The sequence below is a fragment of the Doryrhamphus excisus genome, linkage group LG14 (assembly GCF_037039965.1).
Source record: "Doryrhamphus excisus strain RoL-2023G ecotype Guam linkage group LG14, RoL_Dexc_Guam_v1.1, whole genome shotgun sequence".
Taxonomy (NCBI): Eukaryota; Metazoa; Chordata; class Actinopteri; order Syngnathiformes; family Syngnathidae; genus Doryrhamphus; species Doryrhamphus excisus.
The window spans coordinates 18,517,202-18,542,356 of NC_136370.1; the positions used below are offsets into that span (position 1 = coordinate 18,517,202).

General features: G+C 35.8%; 1 protein-coding gene across 13 annotated transcripts in view; it reads left to right on the top strand.

Annotated features, from left to right (window-relative positions):
* The window catches only part of kiaa1109 (KIAA1109 ortholog), a 108,773-nt gene that overhangs the window by 55,559 nt on the left and 28,059 nt on the right, over nucleotides 1-25,155 (top strand). For 5 of the 13 annotated variants that reach the window (XM_078796276.1, XM_078796280.1, XM_078796283.1 and 2 more), the window contains exons 49-65: nucleotides 218-416; nucleotides 1,941-2,204; nucleotides 2,279-2,372; nucleotides 3,980-4,030; nucleotides 5,804-6,010; nucleotides 6,676-6,911; nucleotides 8,423-8,667; nucleotides 8,766-8,871; nucleotides 10,516-10,613; nucleotides 10,684-10,872; nucleotides 13,735-13,903; nucleotides 16,660-16,871; nucleotides 21,424-21,622; nucleotides 21,701-21,760; nucleotides 21,852-22,078; nucleotides 23,899-24,075; nucleotides 24,509-24,639. In XM_078796276.1, the coding sequence (XP_078652402.1) occupies nucleotides 218-416; nucleotides 1,941-2,204; nucleotides 2,279-2,372; nucleotides 3,980-4,030; nucleotides 5,804-6,010; nucleotides 6,676-6,911; nucleotides 8,423-8,667; nucleotides 8,766-8,871; nucleotides 10,516-10,613; nucleotides 10,684-10,872; nucleotides 13,735-13,903; nucleotides 16,660-16,871; nucleotides 21,424-21,622; nucleotides 21,701-21,760; nucleotides 21,852-22,078; nucleotides 23,899-24,075; nucleotides 24,509-24,639 (2,864 nt within the window). The remainder of the gene's footprint in view (nucleotides 1-217; nucleotides 417-1,940; nucleotides 2,205-2,278; nucleotides 2,373-3,979; nucleotides 4,031-5,803; nucleotides 6,011-6,675; nucleotides 6,912-8,422; nucleotides 8,668-8,765; nucleotides 8,872-10,515; nucleotides 10,614-10,683; nucleotides 10,873-13,734; nucleotides 13,904-16,659; nucleotides 16,872-21,423; nucleotides 21,623-21,700; nucleotides 21,761-21,851; nucleotides 22,079-23,898; nucleotides 24,076-24,508; nucleotides 24,640-25,155) is intronic. The other 8 variants (XM_078796282.1, XM_078796284.1, XM_078796286.1 and 5 more) reach the window with 4 other exon arrangements.

Genomic DNA, 25,155 nt, shown 5'->3' on the forward strand with positions numbered 1-25,155 from the left:
ATGCATGCTTACAAACACAAGAGGGAGACAGTAGTCAAGCATTATGGAAAAACTTGAACTCAAAATAACAAACAGTATGTAACTGTAACTGTGTTTAGCTTTACACCAATAACAGTCCTTCCAAAAGCTTTTGTTCACAACAAGGCCCCAAGATGCAATTTAAGGACCCTTCTACAGTAATTGTAAAATATTGCGGAATCTCTGTGTCATTTTCCAGGTGTCCAGAAAGGGCTCCCGTGACGTGGCCGATCACACGGCGATCCAGATGGACGACTCGGACTCCATCACAGTGTCGGAGCAGAGCGAGCCGTCAGCAGAATGTTGGCAGAACATGTACAAGCTGCTCAACTTCTACTCGCTCATCTCAGATCCCACAGGCATCCTGGAGAGAAGCTCTGCCGAGAATTGTCTTCCAGGTGGGAATCATTCGCCAACGCTTTTTGACCTTTTTGCCACGACCAACCAAATGATTTCACAAGGTCGGATTCAGTAATTGTCCTCATAAACGGCCTTTGTTAAGACACTTAAATGCTCTCCAGTGGTGGTGTTCTTGGTAATGGTAATGGTTTAATTTCATTTGAACATGCATCAGATTACAATTGAATGCATCACATAATCAGTTCACAGTTCCACATGTCCAAAAGGAGTAGGAAGAAGCAAAGCTTATTAAATCCTACCCCTCCATCTGGTACTTTTACAATCACTAACTGTTACATTTGTTCACTTCCTGCTTTCCTAAGATAATTTAAGGTTTTTTTTGTGTGTGTTTTTTAATTTTTTTATTAAATTTTTGAATGGTTTAATTTTATTTCAACATATAATGATACATATAATTTAATTTTTTATTTTATTTTTTATTATTATTTTTTTATGTGGTTTTTAATTTTTTTATTAACATTTTTTTAATGGTTTAATTTCATTTGAACATGCATCAGATTACAATTGAATGCATCCCATAATCAGTTCCCAGTTCCACATGTCCAAAAGGAGTAGGAAGAAGCAAAGCTTATTAAATCCTACCCCTCCATCTGGTACTTTTACAATCACTAACTGTTACATTTGTTCACTTCCTGCTTTCCTCATATAATTTAATTTTTTGTTAATATTTTTTTGTATTTAATTAAAAAATATTTTTGGTTTTTAATTTTTTATATATATATATTTTTAAAAATTTAATGGTTTTTATTTTTTATATGTTTATTTAAAAAAAATGTTTATGGTTGTATTTTATTTGAACATGCATCAGGTTACAGTTGAATGCATCCCATAATCAGTTCCCAGTTCCACATGGCCAAAAGGAGTAGGAAGAAGCAAAGCTTATTAAATCCTACCCCTCCATCTGGTACTTTTACAATTTGTTCACTTCCTGCTTTCATAATATATTTTTTTTGTTTGTTTTTTAATAATTTTTTGATATTTTATATTATTATTTTATATTATTTAAAATTATTATTATTTTTTTATATTTTATTATTTATATATTATTATTATAACATTTTTTTGTTCATTCGTTTGTTTTTGTATTTTTTTTTTTGTCAAGTACCGAAGTACGTGAATTTTTTTTTTGTGAGGGGGATAAAATGAATCAATTTTGGACTAAGGCTGAGAAAATGATTTAAAGATTATTTTACTAATTTAATTTTTATTTTTGTCACGTACCGAAGAGACGCACATCCTCCGGGTACTCCGGTTTCCTCCCACATTCCAAAAACATGCTAGGTTAATTAGCGACTCCAAATTGTCCATAGGTATGAATGTGAGTGTGAATGGTTGTTTGTCTATATGTGCCCTGTGATTGGCTGGCCACCAGTCCAGGGTGTACCCCGCCTCTCGTCCAAAGACAGCTGGGATAGGCTCCAGCATTCCTGCGACCCTCGTTAGGATAATCGTTAGAAAATGAATATCCAGTGGCCATAATGTGGTTCTTCTATTTTCCACAGAAGGTGTTCACCGGCCCTCAGAGCCGCTCTGTAACGTCATCTTTGAGAACGAACAACAAGAACCCACCACACCCACAAGGCCCCCGGTTACGGGTGGAAGGCGGCGAAGCCTGGTGAGCTCCGAGCCCCAGCACGTCACCCTCATCGTGTTTGGCATCGGCATGGTGAACCGCACCCATTTGGAAGCGGACATCGGAGGACTCACCATGGAGGCCGAACTGAAGAAGATCCATGGCAGTTTTACCCTCAAGGAGAAGATGAAAGGTCATTCTCAGTAGAAGATTGCATTTTTTTTTCTTTTTTTTTGTTTGATTGCATCTTTTTGTTGCCCCTTGCAGATATCCTCCATCAGAAAATGACTGAGACGTGTGCATCAGCTCACATTGGAGGAGTGAACATCGTACTGCTAGAGGGCATAACACCAGACATTCAGTACGTACAAAGCCTCTCGTCTCACAGAAAATATGATTTTTTCATATTGTCGTCGTCTTGTTTAGCGTTTTGTACTCTAAAACAAGGGTTACAAACTGACGTACGTAGTACTACACACATGGGCTCTGCAATTTTTAAAAAAAATGTGGCCAGCATATACAGGAAGTGGAATAGCTTTTTGATGGAAGCTTTTAGATTTTTTTTTTAACTGTATACATTTTTTATTATTATTTTGATATTTTATATTATTATTTATATTATTATTCAAATTTTTACATTATTTTTTTATATTATTATTATTATTTATATATCATTATTATAAAATGTTTTGTTTGTTTTTGTATTTTTTTTTTTGTCACGTACCGAAGTACGAGGTGATATGACCATCCAATGGCCAGCCAATGTACTTTCAAACATGCGACACACGTACTCCTTTTCTGCCTCACCCTTGTGCAAGGTTTTCCTGCGTGAATGCAGAAAATAATTTGGTAATGGTTTAATTTCATTCGAACTGGTTCACTTCCTGTCTTTCTAATATAATTTAAGTTTTTTTTAATTTTTTACATTTTTTTTAAAGTGTTTTTTAAGTTTTTTTAATTAATTTTTTTTAATGGTTTAATTTCATTTGAACATGCATCAGATTACAATTGAACGCATCACATAATCAGTTCACAGTTCCACATGTCCAAAAGGAGTAGGAAGAAGCAAAGCTTATTAAATCCTACCCCTCCATCTGGTACTTTTACAATCAGTAACTGTTACATTTGTTCACTTCCTGCTTTCCTAATATAATTTAATTTTATTTACTTGTATTTTTTAATAAAAAAAAAAATATTTTTTTTAAAAAAAATTTTAAAAATGGTTTAATTTCATTTGAACATGCATCAGATTACAATTGAATGCATCCCATAATCAGTTCACAGTTCCACATGTCCAAAAGGAGTAGGAAGAAGCAAAGCTTATTAAATCCTACCCCTTCATCTGGTACTTTTATAATCAGTTACATTTGTTCACTTCCTGCTTTCCTAATATAGTTTAAAAAAAGTTTTTTTTTATAAATGTATACATTTTATTATTTTGATATTTTATATTATTATTTTATATTATTTTAAAATTATTATAAAAAATTATTATTATTTGTTAATGTAATTTTAATTTTTTTTTAATTTTTTATTTTATTTTTGTCACGTTCCGAAGTACTCGGTGATATGAGCATCCAATGCCATAATGGGTGCCATAGTAAGTGTCAATATAGTGATATATATATATATTTACGTCATTAAATATTATATTATATTTACTTCATTATGAAGTAATTTAGTCATTCTATAGACGCTACGTCCACATGCAGTAGATCCCCACTTAATTGCGGTTCAGCACTCAGAGTGCTTCCTTGCCGGTTTGGTTTAAATAAAAGACCACGGGCATGTTTTGATAGATATCATAGAATCCTTTTCTTTCAGGCAGGGGTTTTCGAAGTCTGATATCATGACTGACTATGCTGACCATAGAATTATTATGCTGCTATGTGCGATACAGTCTTTTACCTTTTTCTCTGCTCTTCCTGTGTTTTGTTCTGTTGCTTCCTCTGAAAACTCCATGCATAGACTGGAGGATTTCCCAACATCTCCTACCAGCACAGCAAAACAAGAGTTTCTGTATGTTATGGCTGCCTTTCCAGGCTCGCATACTCTATATCTGTGTTTGGAAAATCAAAATGCTTTTCAGTGTTTATGCCTCATTTGTCTCTTATCATCTATTCCACATGCGTGTCTGTGTGCATGAAGTCATTTTCATATCAAGGAGGGGTAACAAAGTTGGCCTACTGCCGCGTCTTTGTACTTCCTGATGATGACACATGTGGATTCCTTACCTTTTCCCAATCATCGTTAAACATGATCCTTGATTTCCCCGTTTTGTCCATCATGGGAATCGAACTTACATTAGCACTCTTTAGTTGGCCTTAAACTGTGACGTGCGGTGCGGTTCAAAGCTGGTGAGGCTCACGGTTTTTAAAAAATATTAATGTAAGTTACTTTGCTGCACGGTGATCGAGTGGTTAGCGCGCAGACCTCACAGCTCGGAGACCCGAGTTCAATCCCACACTCTGTTATCTCTGTGTGGAGTTTGCATGTTCTCCTCGTTCTCTCCGGGTACTCCGGTTTCCTCCCACATTCCAAAAACATGCTAGGTTAATTAGCCACTCCAAATTGTCCATAGGTATGAATGTGAGTGTGAATGGTTGTTTGAGGATGAAGGAAAAAAAAGTTCAATTGTTTTCAAATACTTCAGTCCCATGACTTGACTTGACTTTACTTAAAGGAGGAGAAGAAAGGAAATGTTAATCCACTAAAATAATCTACAAATTTAAATTACAATTTTTAATTAGAATTTTAAATTAAAATTTTTAATTTTTAATTTCTTTTTTTCTGGAGAAGGAGAAGAAAGCAAATGTTTATCCACTAAAATAAATTAAAAATTAAAAATTTTAATTTAAAATTATAATTTAAAATTTTAATTTTTAGCAAATGTTTATCCACTAAAATAAATTACAAATTAAAATTAAAATTTTTAATTAAATTTTTGAATAAAAAATTTAAATTAATTTTTAAGTATAAATGTTTATCCACTAAAATAAATTAAAAATAAAAATTTTTAATTTAAAATTCTAATTTAAAATTTTAATTTTTAGCAAATGTTTATCCACTAAAATAAATTACAAATTAAAATTAAAATTTTTAATTAAATTTTTGAATAAAAAAATTCAATTAATTTTTAAGTATAAATGTTTATCCACTAAAATAAATTACAAATTAAAATTACAATTATAATTAAAATTTTTTATTAAAATTACAATTTTAAATTAAAATTTTTTATTAAAATTACAATTTTAAATTAAATTTTTTAATTAAAATTACAATTTGAAATTAAAATTTTTTATTTTTAATTTATTTTAGTGGATAAACATTTGCTTTCTTCTCCTTCTCCATAAAAAGTCTGATCACCACCTGGTGAGCTTGGATGTGTGTGTGTCTATATATATATATATATATATATATCCATCTTGGCAGTCAATGACTTTGACTGCCAAGATGGAAGGATTCCATGGAAGGATGGCAGTGACAAGCACCATCCTGTCCACACATGCCCCCCCCCCCCCCCAACCCCTTTTCAGGATGAAACCAGTACTGCAAGCTCCTCCCGTAGGACATTTCTTAGTATTTTATTGTCTGTAGTACAAGTATTTTAAACATATAGAAATGTAATAGAAACCGATGCACCATGCTCGATGATGCAATACATGCTGTCAACTTCAGTGTCACAGTCACTCATTCGTCTCACATCTGCATGACTTTTCCGTAATCCCGTTGACGTTTCCGCCCTTTTTTCCGTCCTCGTCCGCCCTCGTCACTCTGCTTTCTGTGTTGCAGAACCGTGGTGAAATGCAACATTGCCAAGTCTCAGGCCTTGTACAGCGCCCAGCGCGGACTCAAAACCAACAACGCCGCCGTCTTCAAAGTGGGAGCCATCATCATCAACATCCCCCAGCACCCGGCCACTCTGCACAGCATGATGGTCCGCAGCTCCCATCAGCTCTCCAAGCAGATCTCAGACCTCATCCGCCAGCCATCAAACGTGTACGTCTGCTTTGCTCAAGCCTTCTTCCGATTTTTATTATAGACCGGTAGCCATGTTGAAAATGTCTGAAATTAATACTAAAATTAAAATATGACAGCGTTTTCCCTGAGGTTTACTTTATTGGGGGAAAAATACGATTAACATGGGGTACATGGGGTGTTTAATAATAATAATAATAATAATAATAATAATAATAATAATAATACATTTCATTTGTATAGCGCTTTTCAAAATACTCAAAGACACTTTAGGGAAGCGCTACCATGGAAACGTGTGGTTGAGGGCACCTTTTTAGAACTTTTTTTTTATTATTTGAGGATTTGTTTACTACTTTTTAATTTATTATTTTTTTTAATTTTCAGTACAGTCATGTCTCTCGCTGTCCTGTTACTGGAAATAGTTTTTTTGGACGTATTATACTTTAATTCTCGTGGAATTGTTGGTATATAATGATGGTGCTGATTAAAAAGGAAACTGTCAGTGGGCCGTAAAAAAAAAAAAAAAAAACACTTTACAGAAGAAGAAGTTGAATAAAAGCAAGTAAACAGAATAAAATATACATTAAAATACAACATTCAACATACAACATTTACCAGTAATAGCTGACTATTTAATGCAAAAAAACCTGTCCTGATGAATTAAGTATTTTTTTCTATCTCCTCAGTCAACCTCCTAATAGAGAGGACACGCCCACCCCGCAGCCCTCTGACAAAGGATCAAGCATCAATCAAACGCCTGTCGAGGCCAACGAGTTTCCCCAGCTTCCGGAGGGACTGGAAAAGAAGCCCATCGTCCTCAAGTTCAGTGCCATGATGGACGGCATCACCATTGGTGCCGCCCTGCTGCCGTCGTTGAAAGCCGAGTACAAAATGGGTCGAATGAAAAGCCACGGCATGACAGGTTGGTGGGGAAATCATCGTAGGCTCCAGGGGTGTTATCTGAAAACAGAAAGACCTCATTTATCACAGTTAACTCATTCAATCACTCTCCGTAGCGGCCATTTTGGTAATGGGAATGGTTTTATTTCATTTGAACATGCATCAGATTACAATTGAATGCATCACATAATCAGTTCCCAGTTCCACATGTCCAAAAGGAGTAGGAAGAAGCAAAGCTTATTAAATCCTACCCCTCCATCTGGTACTTTTACAATCACTAACTGTTACATTTGTTCACTTCCTGCCTTTCTAATATAATTTTATTTTATTTTTTTAATATAAAAAAAAATAAATTTTAATAAAAAAAAAATGTAAATTTTTTTTTTACTTTTTAAAAATTTTTGTTTATGGTTTTATTTCATTTGAACATGCATCAGATTACAATTGAATGCATCACATAATCAGTTCACAGTTCCACATGTCCAAAAGGAGTAGGAAGAAGCAAAGCTTATTAAATCCTACCCCTCCATCTGGTACTTTTACAATCAGTAACTGTTATATTTGTTCACTTCCTGCTTTCCATAATATAATTTGAGTTTGTTTTTTTTTATTATTGTTTAATTTCATTTGAACATGCATCAGATTACAATTGAATGCATCACATAATCAGTTCCCAGTTCCACATGTCCAAAAGGAGTAGGAAGAAGCAAAGCTTATTAAATCCTACCCCTCCATCTGGTACTTTTACAATCAGTAACTGTTACATTTGTTCACTTCCTGCCTTTCTAATATAATTTTATTTTATTTTTTTAATATAAAAAAAATTAATAAATTTTTTTATTTTTTTTTTAAACTTTTTTTTAATTTTTGTTTATGGTTTTATTTCATTTGAACATGCATCAGATTACAATTGAATGCATCCCATAATCAGTTCACAGTTCCACATGTCCAAAAGGAGTAGGAAGAAGCAAAGCTTATTAAATCCTACCCCCCAATCTACCCCTTTTACAATCACTAACTGTTACATTTGTTCACTTCCTGCTTTCCTAATATAATTTAATTTTATTTACTTGTATTTTTTAATAAAAAAATATATTTTTTACATTTTTGTATTTTTTTAATGGTTTAATTTCATTTGAACATGCATCAGATTACAATTGAATGCATCCCATAATCAGTTCCCAGTTCCACATGTCCAAAAGGAGTAGGAAGAAGCAAAGCTTATTAAATCCTACCCTGGTACTAAATCCTATCTGGTACTTTTACAATCAGTAACTGTTACATTTGTTCACTTCCTGCTTTCCTAATATAATTTTATTTTATTTTATTGTATTTTTTTAATTATTATTATTATTTTTTTTAATAATCTTCAATAAAAATGAGTGTAACTTCGATCCAGCTGCAGTACCACTCCCATTTTTTCTTCTTTTCGTTTCTTTTTCTTTTCACCTATTTTTCCAAGTCCCAGACAACAAGTTTGGATAACTCATACTAAACTGTGACGTGTTCATCTCTTGTGCCTCTCTTTTCCAGGAGCCCAAACCAGCTTCACCTTTGAGTTGCCCAATCACAAGCTTTGCTTCCAGTCCAAAGTCTCACCAGTGGACATGTCCGCCATGCCGCCATCAGCTAGCCTCACCCTACCTCCGGTCACCATGTCTGGCGAATACATCATGGAGGACCACGAGAGTCATTCAGACCAGGGCTGGGGTGCTGATGACTTCCCGGCCAAGCAAGGGAATTATCTCCAAGGGAACTACCTGCGCTGCGTGGCCGAGGTAGGGCAGGACTCGGAATGTGGATGTGATGAACATGATGTGCATTTGGGATTCATGGATGATGGATTCTCAATTTTTTTTTTTTTTTTTTTTTTAAGATCGGCTCTTTTGAACACAACCTGACCACTGATCTGCTAAACCACCTCGTTTTCCTGCAGAAGGTTTTCATGAAGGAGGTCAATGAGGTCATCCAAAAGGTGTCAGGTAAGTCAAATAATAATAATAATAATAATAATAATACGTTTCATTTGTATAATGGAGAAAAATAGAAGTTTGTAGTTGTTTTTTGAAGGTGGGAAGGTCAGGGCAAGCACAGAGTGAATGGGGCAAAGAGTTCCAAAGGGTGGGGGCCACGATGGAGAAGGCTCTGGTTCCCCAGGTTGGGAGCTTGGTCTTAAAGGGGAGTGCCAGGAGGTTGGAGTCTGAGGAGCGAAGGGGACGCGGGGGATTGAGTGGGTGAAGGAGGTCTGTGAGATATGGAGAGCTTTGTAGGCGATGAGAAGGACTTTGAAATGGATACGTTGGGGGACGGGAAGCCTGTGGAGGATGCCGTCTTTAATTTTAAAAAATTGTTTTAAATTTAAAATTTAAAAGTTTTATTTGTTTTTTTTTTATTAAAAAAATGTTAATGGTTTTAATTTCATTTGAGCATGCATCAGATTACAATTGAGTTTTTTTAAATAAAAAAATTGTCAAAATTATTTAAAAACATTTATTTTAATTAATTTAATTAATTAATTTATTTATTTTTATGGTTTTATTTCATTTGAACATGCATAAGATTACAATTGAGTGCATCCCATAATCAGTTCCCAGTTCCACATAATTTAAGTTTATTTTTTTTAAATTTTTTAAATAAAAAAAAAATTCAAAATTATTTTAAAAATTAATTTTAATTAATTTAATTTATTTATTTATTTATTTTTATGGTTTTATTTCATTTGAACATGCATCAGATTACAATTGAGTGCATCCCATAATCAGTTCCCAGTTCCACATAATTTAAGTTTATTTTTTTTTAATTTTTTAAATAAAAAAAAATCAAAATTATTTAAAAAATTAATTTTAATTAATTTAATTTATTTATTTATTTATTTTTCTGGTTTTATTTCATTTGAACATGCATCAGATTACAATTGAGTGCATCACATAATTGGTTCTTAAATTGTTAAAATTATATTAGGAAAGCAGGAAGTGAACAAATGTAACAGTTACTGATTGTAAAAGTACCAGATGGAGGGGTAGGATTTAATAAGCTTTGCTTCTGCCTACTCCTTTTGGACATGTGGAACTGTGAACTGATTATGGGATGCATTCAATTGTAATCTGATGAATGTTCAAATGAAATAAAAAAAAAAATTAAAAAAATTAAAAAATATAAAAAATATAAAAAATAAAAAAAACTAAATAAAAAAAATACAATTAAATAAAATTTAATTATATTAGGAAAGCAGGAAGTGAGCAAATGTAACAATGTAACAGTTAGTGATTGTAAAAGTACCAGATGGAGGGGTAGGATTTAATAAGCTTTGCTTCTTCCTACTCCTTTTGGACATGTGGAACTGGGAACTGATTATGGGATGCATTCAATTGTAATCTGATGCATGTTCAAATGAAATAAAACCATTACCATTACCACAAAACAAATTCAATTGTAATCATTACTGTTTCCTCCCTGATCAATACAGTAATTCTGATATTTGACACGAAATATTAACCTCCCAAAAGTATCCTGTAGCTGCTACACCACACACTGCAGTAAGAATTGGCAAATAACTGTTAGAAATACAAATGTATTCTAATTCTAATCTTGTAGGATTGACATGCATGTGTTTTTTTTTTCTTCAGGGGTAGAGCAGCCCATCCCGCTTTGGAACGAGCACGACACCTCAACAGATGCAGACAAGCCCAAAATACTTCTCTATTCTCTTAGCCTCATGTTCAAGGTACCTAATATTCAATGATATTCTGTATGAATGTGGACTGGGGTCTCAAATAAGCGGCTCCTTTTCACAGGGGATTCAGATGACTGCCACCACCCCGTCGATGCGAGCCGTGCGCTTTGAGACGGGCCTGATTGAGCTGGAGCTATCCAACCGGATCCAGTGCAAAGCTCAGCCCGGTGGGAGCAGCAGTTACCTGAAGCTCTTTGGAAAATGTCAAGTCGATCTCAACCTCGCCCTCGGACAGATTGTCAAGCACCAGGTACAAACGGGTTCTACCTTTGCCCGGTTTAGTTTTTCCCCCCCTGTCTCTTTATGACTGACCCCACTTTTTTTTGTTTTTTTTATACTTTATTTTTCAATTTTTTTTTTTTTTTTAAACAAAACGTAAACATTAATACAAACAAATTCAAAACAAAAACGGGGCACTGGACATACACAGTATACAATTTGGCTATTACACATTCCCTGTCATGGTGCAATTTGAGTCATTTCCTTGAAACAAACGCTGTGTGTTCACGCTCGTGCGCTGTTCTCTGATTGGTTGTTTCACGGGCACGATACCAGAGCATATGGTGATTAAACGTTCCATTTCTATTTCTATTTTATTTTCCCTATTTGTCTTTCGCCGGGAGTGTCAACCGCTGACATGTTGACAGAGCACAGACGGCAGCGAAACAAACGCTTGTGCGCTGTTCTCTGATTGGTTGTTTCACGGGCACGATACCAGAGCATATGGTGATTAAACGTTCCATTTCTATTTCTATTTTATTTTCCCTATTTGTCTTTCGCCGGGAGTGTCAACCGCTGACATGTTGACAGAGCACAGACGGCAGCGAAACAAACGCTTGTGCGCTGTTCTCTGATTGGTTGTTTCACGGGCACGATACCAGAGCATATGGTGATTAAACGTTCCATTTCTATTTCTATTTTATTTTCCCTATTTGTCTTTCGCCGGGAGTGTCAACCGCTGACATGTTGACAGAGCACAGACGGCAGCGAAACAAACGCTTGTGCGCTGTTCTCTGATTGGTTGTTTCACGGGCACGATACCAGAGCATATGGTGATTAAACGTTCCATTTCTATTTCTATTTTATTTTCCCTATTTGTCTGTTTCGCCGGGAGTGGCAACCGCTGACATGTTGACAGAGCACAGACGGCAGCGAAACAAACGCTTGTGCGCTGTTCTCTGATTGGTTGTTTCACGGGCACGATACCAGAGCATATGGTGATTAAACGTTCCATTTCTATTTTATTTTCCCTATTTGTCTTTCGCCGGGAGTGTCAACCGCTGACATGTTGACAGAGCACAGACGGCAGCGAAACAAACGCTTGTGCGCTGTTCTCTGATTGGTTGTTTCACGGGCACGATACCAGAGCATATGGTGATTAAACGTTCCATTTCTATTTCTATTTTATTTTCCCTATTTGTCTTTCGCCGGGAGTGTCAACCACTGACATGTTGACAGAGCACAGACGGCAGCGAAACAAACGCTTGTGCGCTGTTCTCTGATTGGTTGTTTCACGGGCACGATACCAGAGCATATGGTGATTAAACGTTCCATTTCTATTTCTATTTTATTTTCCCTATTTGTCTGTTTCGCCGGGAGTGGCAACCGCTGACATGTTGACAGAGCACAGACGGCAGCGAAACAAACGCTTGTGCGCTGTTCTCTGATTGGTTGTTTCACGGGCACGATACCAGAGCATATGGTGATTAAACGTTCCATTTCTATTTCTATTTTATTTTCCCTATTTGTCTTTCGCCGGGAGTGTCAACCGCTGACATGTTGACAGAGCACAGACGGCAGCGAAACAAACGCTTGTGCGCTGTTCTCTGATTGGTTGTTTCACGGGCACGATACCAGAGCAGCGCGCTCCGAGTGGACAGCTACGGGGTCTGATACCGGACATGGTTAAACTCTATATTTTATCAGTATCACTGAACCCTGGGCTTTGACACAGTATCATTCATGGGCGGTTTCTAGGGTACAGAGCCAATTAATACTGTAGTATTAAAATAAGTTGAATATCATCGGCGTAGCTGTGGAAATTGAGGCCATGTCGACGAATGATATTGCCAAGTGGAAGGATGTAGAGCAGGGGTGGGCAAACTTTTTGACTCGCGGGCCGCATTGATATGACAAAATTTACAGGGGGGGGGGGGCAGACTATATATTTTACACGTAACAGTCCACCTGGTATTATTGTATCTGTAAAATTGTCATGCAATCTGCTATTATTATTTATTATTTTATATTTATATTTAAATATTTTAAAAATAATAAAATATTATAATAATTACAAAAAAATTAAAATAATAATTATATTATTATTATGTAAAATATGCAAATATAACAATAATATTATATATAATTAATATTATAATTAGCATTAATATAATAATTCTAATAATCATAATAGTTCTAATAATAATTCTAATAATAATAATAGTTCTAATAATAATTATAATAATCTAATAATAATAATAATAATAATAATAATAATAATAATAATAATAATAATAATAATAATAATAATAATAATAATAATAATAATAATTATTATTATGTGCTTGTGTCCCTTTTTTCAGGAGCATTTTGTAAACAACAGACAATGTCAAAAAACGAAATTGATGGCTCAGGCCATGATGCCAGGTTGTATGTTGACTTTAAATGAAATACTTTGGAAAGATTGGGCGGGCCGGATGTGGCCCCCGGGCCGTAGTTTGCACATTGTAGAGGACGAAGAGAAGAGGACCAAGCACCGAACCCTGGGGTACACCTTGAGGTAAAGGAACTATGGAGGAGGAGCAGCTATTTATGTGCACAAACTGTTGACGATTGGTGAGGTATGACCGGAGCCAGGACAGAGCAGAATCGGTGATATTGAGGCGGGGACAGGAGGATGGGAGTGGCTTAATGGTGTCAAAGGTTGCGGTGAGGTCTAGGAGGATGAGGATGGTAAGATGGCCGGAGTCGGAGGAGAGAAGAAGATCATTGGTGACAAAGTTCTTATCATAACAGACAGAGATCATCCTCTAGTTTAAGTTTCCGTATTAGACTGAACCGTAGTTCTAGTGTCAAACTGACTGACCCCACTTTTTTTTTTTTTTTATGACAGGTTTACGAAGAAGCCGGCTCCGATTTCCACCAAGTGGCGTACTTTCGAACCCGGATCGGTCTGCGAAATGCTCTGCAGGAGGAGATCAGTGGCTCGTCTGACAAGGAGGCTGTTCTCATCACACTCAACAGGCCAATCGTTTTTGCCCAGCCGGTGGCGTTTGATAGAGGTGCGCTTTCTTTTTTCCGTTTTGTCACATCCAATACCAAAAAGTGTATCACATTCTCAATCGATTGTGTACGATTACAGTAGATTTTCCTGCACTGGAACATGCAGATGCTGTATATTGTATGCTGGTAATTGTTCCTTAAAGTGTAAAACGCAATTGTAAATATTTTTATAAGACAGTAAAGTCTCGTTATATCGATATTCTCGGGAGTCGGAAAAAATATCGATATAACCGGAATATCCATATATCCGATCCTGCGCCGAACTGCATTAAAAGTGGGCGGATCTTTGATATGGCATGTAATTTTCTCCTTGAGTTCATGGATTGCGTATCTAGCATGCTTTTGTACTGCAATAAATTTTGTACTACAGTAAATAAAAATAAACTTACGCTGTAGTGATTACCGGTTACCGGGACATAATTCACCCTGGAACTATCGATAGGGAAGGTGTTGCCACCCGGAGGGGTAGGCGCGAGGGACGGGTGTTTTCCGCTGTGTGTGCTGCACTCTGGTGGTGGAAGTGTGAAAAATAAAGTTGACCGGAAGCAGCGGTCGCCGTGTTCTTTTTTGGTATTGAAATCCTTAAGCAAAGATTGATTTAAGCTGCTTTTGTATCGATATAAGCAGACCAAATTGGCTGGCGGGAGATGAAAAGGGCATCGTAGTAACCGGATTATCATAATAACCGTGTATCGTACTAACGGAACTAATTATATCATAAAAGACTAGAAATTTGCCGGGAAATGAAAATAGTATCGTAATAAGTAGTAATTCGTTTTAACCGATATTGATATAACGAGACTTTACTGTAGTAGCCACGTATACATGGACCCAAATATTCCAATTCTATTTGTGTTATTTGCTCAAACGGAAAGAATGTAACCTTTGTATACGCCTCATTCCGAAAAAGAAAAGTGCCAATCCGAATGAATATATAATGGGATTCACATGGGTGGAATATTCCTTTCCCCAATCCGATTGAGGTATCTTGTACCCGCTCAAACGGAAAGTTGTCAGGGTGCGTTCTTTCAGCGCATGCTTAGGTGTGACATAACACGCAGACGTCTCTCAGGTTTTGAAAATGGCGGCGAGCAGTCATCACTGGACTACAGCGGAAAGTTCATTTTTGATACAAACTTTTAAAAAAATGAATGTAATTGCAAGACTGGACGGCCGGAAAATTATTTATTATTTTTAATTTATTGTTATTTAATTTATTTATTAAAAATATGTATATTTTTATATATATATATATTTTTTTTTTATTTATATATATTTATTAAAAATTTATCCCATCCCCTTCTTCGGTTTTAAAAATGGCGGCGAGCAGTCATCACTGGACTACAGCGGAAAGTTCATTTTTGATACAAACTTTTAAAAAAAAAATGAACGTAATAGCAAGACTGGACGGCCGGAAAATTATTCATTATTTTTAATTTATTATTATTTAATTTATTTATTAAAAATATTTATATTTATATATATATATATATATATATATATTTTTTATTATTATTTATATATACTTATAAATATTTATATTTATTAAAAATTTATCCCATCCCCTTCTTCGGTTTTAAAAATGGAGGCGATCAATCGGCACTGGACTGCTGCGGAAAAATTTTTTTTGGATTCAAATAAAATTTCAAGACTGGACGAACGGGAAAAACTGACAATACGGAGTTATTCCGACAAGTGAAAGAAAAACTAGAGGAAGTCGGTATCACGTGATGTTGATGTTTACGTTTCACCGCGCATGCCCTATTGACTATTCTGGTTGATTATAGCGGCGCATGTAGACAAGAGATTGGAATATTCCTTTTCATGTATACCAGGGGTCTCAAACACGCGGCGACACTACTTTGAGGCCCCCACCTTGATATGAAAGTTTAATGTTAGTGCGGCCCGCGCAAGTTTGATATGGATGCTGTATGGTATCATGTACCCAGAAAAAATTATTACGTTTGATTAATGTTCATGTTAAAGGTTAAATAACTGTTAATAGTTATCCTCCCTATGCGTGTGGAAGTGGTAAGTTTTTGGCTATTTAAGTTTAAAGGAAATAACTTGGAGGCTACCGTTTAGGTCGCTAGCTCTCTAGTTTGCGAGTTAGCATGTGTCTCAAGACCCTGCAGTTGCGCAATATGTTGTAAATAAAAAGAGTATAAATGTGACTATAGTCGTGTTTTGTCATGTCTACAGGGCTCTAATAATGCTTTGTTCATTTTAATATGAAAAAAATCATTTGTCTACCCACCAACTATATGTGGTTTCTTAAGTTTTTATTATTATTATATTTATTTATTATTGATTGATTGATTTTTTTTATTCTTGATTTATTTATTTTTCATCTTATTTTGTGTAGAAAAATTAAAATTAAGATATTTGAGAACAGTGGAATGTTTTATCAGAGCTTTTATGGTAGAAAATCGAAACCAAAGCAAAGTTGATTCATTTTTCTGTTTTTAATAAATGCGTTTTTTGGTTGTTGTTTTTTTTGGAAAACCTGATGCGGCCCAGTCTCACCCAGACCCTAGCTCCAGTGGCCCCCAAGTAAATTGAGTTTGAGACCCCTGATGTATACCATTGCTTTCGGAAAGGTCATTCGGAAAGAGAGAAGCATATTGTATAAATGGTTCTACTGTGTTTGAATGTTTAACTTCTCTTTCTTTACAGCGCATGTTGCTTTTTTCTCTGTTTATTTCCAACCATGACTTTGTAACGCTCTTCTTATCTACCCGGGTATCCTCTGCAGCTGTGCTCTTCTGGCTGAATTACAAGGCAGCATATGACAACTGGAATGAACAGCGTCTGGCCCTTAACAAGGACATCCATGTGGCCACTAAAGAGGTGGTGGACAAGCTGCCAGGAATCCAGCAGACCTCGGCCCAAGCCTTCAGTACCCTCTTCCTTCAACTGACCGTCAATGACCTGGGCATCTGCCTCCCGATCACCAACGCGTCCCAGGTAATCGGCTTTACTTAATATTTAAGGACTTAGTATATAATGTTTTTTTTACATTTGGTAAATGATATGTAATGCATTAATAATGAATTGGGCCACATCCTTGCATTTACATACTAATCATATTCATTAGAAATGATGTAAGAGCTGATGATGTTTGGCAGATCTGGGAAGCTCCTTGTCAGTTCCAACATCAAGTGCAAATTTTCTTCCCGTTTTCCAGGATGTGTCATTGCATGAAAGTTATTGATTTTAAAAGATGCTTGAAGTATCTGGGGGAGAATATTCATATCAGTATAGCAATAATTGCCTTCAATAATTGCCAATTTGGAGTCGCTAATTAACCTAGCATGTTTTTGGAATGTGGGAGGAAACCGGAGTACCCGGAGAAAACCCACGCATGCACGGGGAGAACATGCAAACTCCACACAGAGATGGCCGAGGGTGGAATTGAACTCGGGTCTCCTAGCTGTGAGGCCTGCACGCTAATCACTCAGCCCGGTTGTAAACATTCATTCATTCATGTTGTACCGCTTGTCCTCACAAGGGTTGCAGGGGTGCTGGAGCCTATCCCAGTTGTCTTCTTGGAGCGAGAGGCGGGGTACACCCTGGACTGGTGGCCAGCCAATCACAGGGCACATATAGACAAACAACCATTCACACTCACATTCATACCTATGGACAATTTGGAGTGGCTAATTAACCTAGCATGTTTTTGGAATGTGGGAGGAAACCGGAATACCTGGAGAAAACCCACGCATGCACGGGGAGAACATGCAAACTCCACACAGAGATGGCGGAGGGTGGGGAAAGACAAATAAGAAGCCAAAAAGTTACCACTTCCACACAAAATAGGAGAAGAACTCATTCATTCATTCATTCATTTTCTACCGCTTATCCTCACGAGGGTCGCGGAGGGTGCTGGAGCCTATCCCAGCTGTCTTTGGGCGAGAGGCGGGGTACACCCTGCACTGGTGGCCAGCCAATCACAGGGCACATATAGACAAACAACCATTCACACTCACATTCATACCTATGGATAATTTGGAGTCGCTAATTAACCTAGCATGTTTTTGGAATGTGGGAGGAAACCGGAGTACCCGGATAAAACCCACGCATGCACGGGGAGAACATGCAAACTCCACGTAGAGATGACCGAGGGTGGAATTGAACTTGTGTCTCCTAGCTGTGAGGCCTGCGTGCAAACCACTCGTCCGCCGTGCCGCCCCATTTGTCTCTTTACTCCAGAATTTTTTTCTACCCCAAAATGTCATTTTTTAGCAACCATTTTTAACGACTTATAGTTTTGTATTTTGTATATTTCTATCCGGAAATCCTCAGCAGGACTTGGTCTTGGTAAAACCAGGACTTGGTAAAAAATTAAACAGACCCTTTTGGGTCAGAAGCAGGAAGTCCATGAAAACACTGCAGAAAGAGATGCAGAATCTGGAAGATCTGGAAAGCTTTCTGTGGGAGTTTCTTGTGGATTCACAACTCACGACACGAATTTGGTGACTTTGTCGAAACACGTTGAGGACCTTGACGATAAAAAAGGGAGATACAAGTGAAATTATTGTTTATTTTCATTGTTTATTTTCTCTCCATCGAACGTTGATATACAGTAAAGTCTCGTTATATCGATATTGTCGGGAGTCGGAAAAAATATCGATATAACCGGACTGTCGATATAGCCGATTCTGCGCCGAACTGCATTAAAAGTGAGCAATAATGCACTCGACATTGTTCTATAGTATAGAACATGCCTGCAACAGAAGAACCGCCAGCATGTACATATGAAAAACAGTGATTATTGCAAGCGATAAAAAGATATCTGAATACAACACAATTAAATACATGTATTTGTACGCTTGTGTCTTCGTTGGAATAGGTGTGTATGCTATGTCAGTTGCTTCTTCTGTTGCAGGCATGTGTTTGGCCAGCTATGTGGGGCGGGTTGAGCATGACCTGTGAACCAGGAAGTGCGGGAATCGGTGTGTGTGCTGCGCTCTGGTGGTGGAAGTGTGAAAAATAAAGTTGACTGGAAGCAGCCGTTCGCCGTGTTCTTTTTTGGTATTGAAATCCTTAAGCAAAGATTGATTTAAGCTGCTTTTGTATCGATATAAGCAGACCAAATTGGCTGGCGGGAGATGAAAAGGGCATTGTAGTAACCGGATTATCATAATAACCGGGTATCGTACTAACGGAACTAATTATATCATAAAAAACTAGAAATTTGCCGGGAAATGAAAATAGTATCGTAATAAGCAGTAATTCGTTATAACCGATATCGATATAACGAGACTTTACTGTAACAGCTTTAACAACAAGAGGGGAGCACAGTTTGTTGACGTTCCTCATTCAAATGTCAGTTGATGTTAGACTTCTACTACGACTTTGATGTAAAGCATATTTGGGTATATTATTACCATGCCATGACTTATTTCCATAGAAAGGACAAGCACCTGGTACAGAGGGCGTCGACTCTGAATCGGGTCCCCGCCAATCAAAAGCCCAGCATAAAAATGCCCAAAAAGTAACCTGCTATTTATTTACCTTGTAATGGCTTGCTGAGGGGACAATCAATGGCTGACTGTCAACATCAATCTTCAAAGGAATCTGTTGCAATTTGCATTGTCTAAAACGGCGGTGACTTCAAAGTTCAATTCCCAACTTTTGTCTTTACTAACAGAGGTGGTGGTGTCTGAATCGTTTCCGGCGTGGGCCTTCTTAACTTTGGATTAAAACCACATTCTTTTTCAGGACAATCACTTTTTTTTTAATACCAAATGATTACATTCACTAAGTCACATGACACGCTTGTGGGGGAAGCAAGCATGTTGAACTTAAATTACCTGAATTCCTGTGATTGATTGTCCAAATTTGTTTAAACACATTGATATTATGATTTGATCCATGTTGTGTATTCAGAAATTCAGGTAATAATAATAATAAATGCAACAATCTGACATAAAGTTTGGTAACATTCCACTGTAGCTTTTAGTCGTTCGATTGTATTGATTGTAAGATATCCCTTTATTCGTCCCTCAGTGGGGAAATTTGCATTGCAGAGCAGCAAAGAGAGCAGCAAAATACACAATATAAAAAATAAACAATATAAACAACCCAACTATTAACAAATTATCAATTTTACCAGAGTTATGCAAAAAAGGTCAGTAAGGATAACTCATAATGCCGCCTACAGAGAACATATTAACTCCTTATTTCTAAAATGACAAATACTTCAACTTGCTGATATAGTTCATCTTCAAACAGCTAAAATAATGCATAAGGCTAAAAATAACCAATTAGCTAAAAATGTCATCCAATACTTCTCTACAAGAGAGGAGAAATTTGATCTCAGGGAAGAACTCCATTTGAAACACTTCTATGCTAGGACTACGTTATGCTAGCCATAGCATTTCAGTATGTGGAATCAAACTATGGAATGGATTGAGTAAGGACCTCAAACAATGCACATATTAAAAAAATAAAATGAAAAAAAACTTAAATTATATTAGGAAAGCAGGAAGTGAACAAATGTAACAGTTAGTGATTGTAAAAGTACCAGATGGAGGCTTTGCTTTGCTTCTGCCTACTCCTTTTGGACATGTGGAACTGTGAGCTGATTATGTGATGCATTCAATTGTAATATGATGCATGTTCAAATGAAATAAAACCATTTAAAAAAATGTAAAACAATTAAAAAGAAAATTTTTATTAAAAAAATAAAATAAAAAACTCAAATTGTATTATGGAAAGCAGGAAGTGAACAAATGTAACAGTTGCCGATTGTAAAAGTACCAGATGGAGGGGTAGGATTTAATAAGCTTTGCTTCTTCCTACTCCTTTTGGACATGTGGAACTGGGAACTGATTATGTGATGCATTCAATTGTAATATGATGCATGTTCAAATGAAATAAAACCATTAACATTTTTTAAAACAATTAAAAAGAAATTTTTAATTAAAAAAATAAAATAAAAAACTCAAATTATATTATGGAAAGCAGGAAGTGAACAAATGTAACAGTTACCGATTGTAAAAGTACCAGATGGAGGGGTAGGATTTAATAAGCTTTGCTTCTTCCTACTCCTTTTGGACATGTGGAACTGGGAACTGATTATGTGATGCATTCAATTGTAATATGATGCATGTTCAAATGAAATAAAACCATTAAAAAAATTTTAAAACAATTAAAAAGAAAATTTTTATTAAAAAAATAAAATAAAAAAACTCAAATTGTATTATGGAAAGCAGGAAGTGAACAAATGTAACAGTTACCGATTGTAAAAGTACCAGATGGAGGGGTAGGACTTAATAAGCTTTGCTTCTTCCTACTCCTTTTGGACATGTGGAACTGGGAACTGATTATGTGATGCATTAAAAAAAAACTCAAATTATATTAGGAAAGCAGGAAGTGAACAAAGACACCCATAATCATAATATTAGTATAGTATCTAAAAGTGATAAAAAGCAAAGTGAAGTGTTACCATTCAAGTACTTATGTTTACCTGTACTACTAAGTAACTCACCCCACTTTCCCGCTTCACCACCAGGCAAACCACAGCATAGATTTCGACACCGGCTCAGCTCTGGTTTTAACCATTGAGAGCACATTGATCACCGCCTGCTCATCCGAGTCCTTGGTGAGCAAAGGCCACTTCAAGAATTTCTGCATCCGCTTCGCGGAAGGCTTTGAGACCTCTTGGGACGACTGGAAACCCGAAATCCGAGGCGATCTGGTCATGAATGCTTGTAAGTGAAAACACTTTACAGTTTCCTGTGACTGAATTTCATTCATCATTGAAGTATTTTTGTCATGTTCATACTCAGGTATAGTACCCGATGGTACATACGAAGTGTGTTCCAGGACCACGGGGCAGCCCTCTGCTGGTAAGTTTGAGTCGATAAAATATATCCGACACTTCACTTTGTATCTGAATTTTCCATTTTCATTCCTTGTTCCTGCATCTTGGTCTTCCAGAGAGCAGTAGTGCTGGAACGTGGACCCTGAACGTGCTTTGGAAAATGTGCGGCATCGATGTTCACATGGACCCCAACATCGGAAAACGCCTCAACGCTCTGGGAAATACGCTGACGTCACTGACGGGAGAGGACGACGTGGAAGACATCGGCGACCTCAACTCGGTCAACATGGCAGACCTTTCAGATGAAGATGACTGTGACACCATGTCCCCCACCATACACTTGGTCAGTCCATATTTATTTTACATTTGTTGCAAGACAGTAATAGTAGTCCATAACAAAAATAAAGATTAGTTTACAAAATGTCATAAAACAATAACACAAAAGACCAAAGATGTATAGTATATCGCCAGTAGGTCCTTCTTGTCTGACGTCACGGCATCGACTCTTTTTTGGTGGTGCCGTTTAGCAAAATGAATGAATGGATGTTTTGCGGCATAACAAGTTGTATTTTGCGGCCCGGGACTTCAATTCTTCCATGGGCAAGATCAGTGTTACTTCCATAGGCAAGCCCCACACACACACACACATTCACATACGTACGTTTTCTTCTTTTCCATCCCCTCCTGCTCCGGTCGCTCCAAATTTGCAACAAACCACCAAAATAAAGCCAAATAATACTCCGTATAACTGGGAGATGTAGCTTACTATTTTCCCTGGCAGAGCAAATCTAAAGGGCATTTAGATAATAATAATACTGTAATAATACATAATGATAATAATAATGATAATGACAATGATGATGATAATAATAATAATAATGTCTGCCCCAATGGCTGGACAGGATGATAATGATGATGATAATAATAATAATAATGGCTGGACAGGATGATTATGATAATAATGATAATAATAATGATAATAATAATAATAATAATGACGATGATGATAATAATGTCTGCCCCAATGGCTGGACAGGATGATAATGATGATGATAATAATAATAATAATAATAATGGCTGGACAGGACGATTATGATAATAATGGTAATAATAATGATAATAATAATGATGATAATGATAATAATAATAATGATAATAATAATAATAATGACGATGATGATAATAATAATGTCTGCCCCAATGGCTGGACAGGATGATGATGATGATGATGATGATAATAATAATAATAATAATAATAATAATAATAATAATAATAATAATAATAATAATATTTAATAATAATGATGAATAATTAATAATTAATAATAATAATAATGTCTGGACAGGATGATAATAATGATAATAATAATGTCTACCCCAATGGCTGGACAGGATGATGATGATGATGATGATGATAATAATAATAATAATAATAATAATAATAATAATAATAATAATAATAATAATAATAATAATAATAATAATATTTAATAATAATGATGAATAATTAATAATTAATAATAATAATAATGTCTGGACAGGATGATAATAATGATAATAATAATGTCTACCCCAATGGCTGGACAGGATGATGATGATGATAATAATGATATATAATAATAATATATAATAATAATAATAATGTCTGCCCCAATGGCTGGACAGGATGATGATGATGATGATGATAAAGATAATGATAATAATAATCATAATGATAATAATGGCTGGACCGGATGATGATAATGATAATGATAATGATAATGTCTGCCCCAATGGCTGGACAGGATGATGATAATAATCATAATAATAATAATATATAATAATAATATATAATATAATAATGTCTGGGAATAATTATTATAAATAACAATGTTATTATGTAAACACATCATTTCAGCTCTTTTTTTTTTCTTTTACAATTCCAATTCAAATTTCATCAACATAAGCAGGATTTTTTTGGTCGTTTTAATGAAGTATGCTGATATTTTGAGTATGTTTATGTAAAAAGTTGTTGACATGTTTGTGTGGAAAAACCTTGAAGAACTCAAACAGTCGAATTTAGCGGCTTCTGGAAATAAGCTCATATGGAAAAATACAGGAAACCAACCACACTTCATTTCCAAAATATGACATCATTGATTTGTCCCTAACGTGTTCCTGCAGAGTCCTGAGAGCCAGTTCAGCCCACGGCTGACATTAAAGAAACGTCTGGTAAACCACATCCTGGGCCTCAGTCCCAGACCTCAGAGTGTATCTGTCCCGGCCGACTACTTAAACTGTCCCACTCCCCGCCTTTCCGCGGGCAGTACCCGGGAACAAAGACCACTCTCCTGGGCCTGTGTATGTAGCCAGCCTGGTGTCAAATTCTTTTTCCGAGATGTCCGACCTTTCTGTAAACAAATGGTTGCAAAATTCTAAGCAATACTACACCTAAATAATAAAACCGGTTTCAAAATAGTATTGCTTAGAATTTGGACTCACTGGCCTCCTCATTAAGATGTGCAGTAATTTTTGGTGAGATGACATAAATCGGTGTTGCACAATCGTCGGAAAGATCTCAAATTGTCTTTCCTTCCTTCACTTTGTTGGTGACGGTGGTGTTGGTGTCCCTGGTTTTCGTGACTTTCGCCTCATATTACCACAAATTTGATTGAATTCTAATAAGACTAATAACACATTAATCACCCACTCGGAGCCGTGTCTGGACGTGTTTTCAAGGTGGGGATTTGGTGGGTTTGAATTATTATCAACATTGTACCCGTTGTCCCAACAGGAGACGGTTGATCCCAGGAGGCAGATGCTGATGGGGAACCAGGTGGTTGACCCCCGTGGCAGGAAGTTTACCAAGAGGGTAGTGGATATCCGTGAGCTAAACGAACAGGCCAAGGTCATCGATGACCTCAAGTAAGAGTCTGGCGTCAACACTGACACTTGCACGTTTAATTATGCAAAGGGAAAGACATTAGGATAGGCGTACTAACAATCAATTAGATGTTTTAATTGCAATTCATTTGCAATAAATTTTAATGATAGTTTGGTTTTTAATTATTTTTCTTTTTTTGAAATGTTGACTTTATTTTTAGGACCTATGTTACCTTAGTTTTTTTTTTTGTAAGTTTCTTGTTTTTTATTTTTTATTCTTTAATTTAATTTATTTTTAAATATTGTCGATTTAATTTATTTTTACATATTGTCAATTTAATTTATTTTTAAATATTGCCGATTTAATTTATTTTTACATAATGTCAATTTAATTTATTTTTTAAATATTGCTGATTTAATTTATTTTTACATATTGTCAATTTAATTTATTTTTAAATATTGTTAATTTAATTTATTTTTAAATATTGTTGATTTAATTTATTTATACATATTGTCGATTTAATTTATTTTTAAATATTGTCGATTTAATTTATTTTT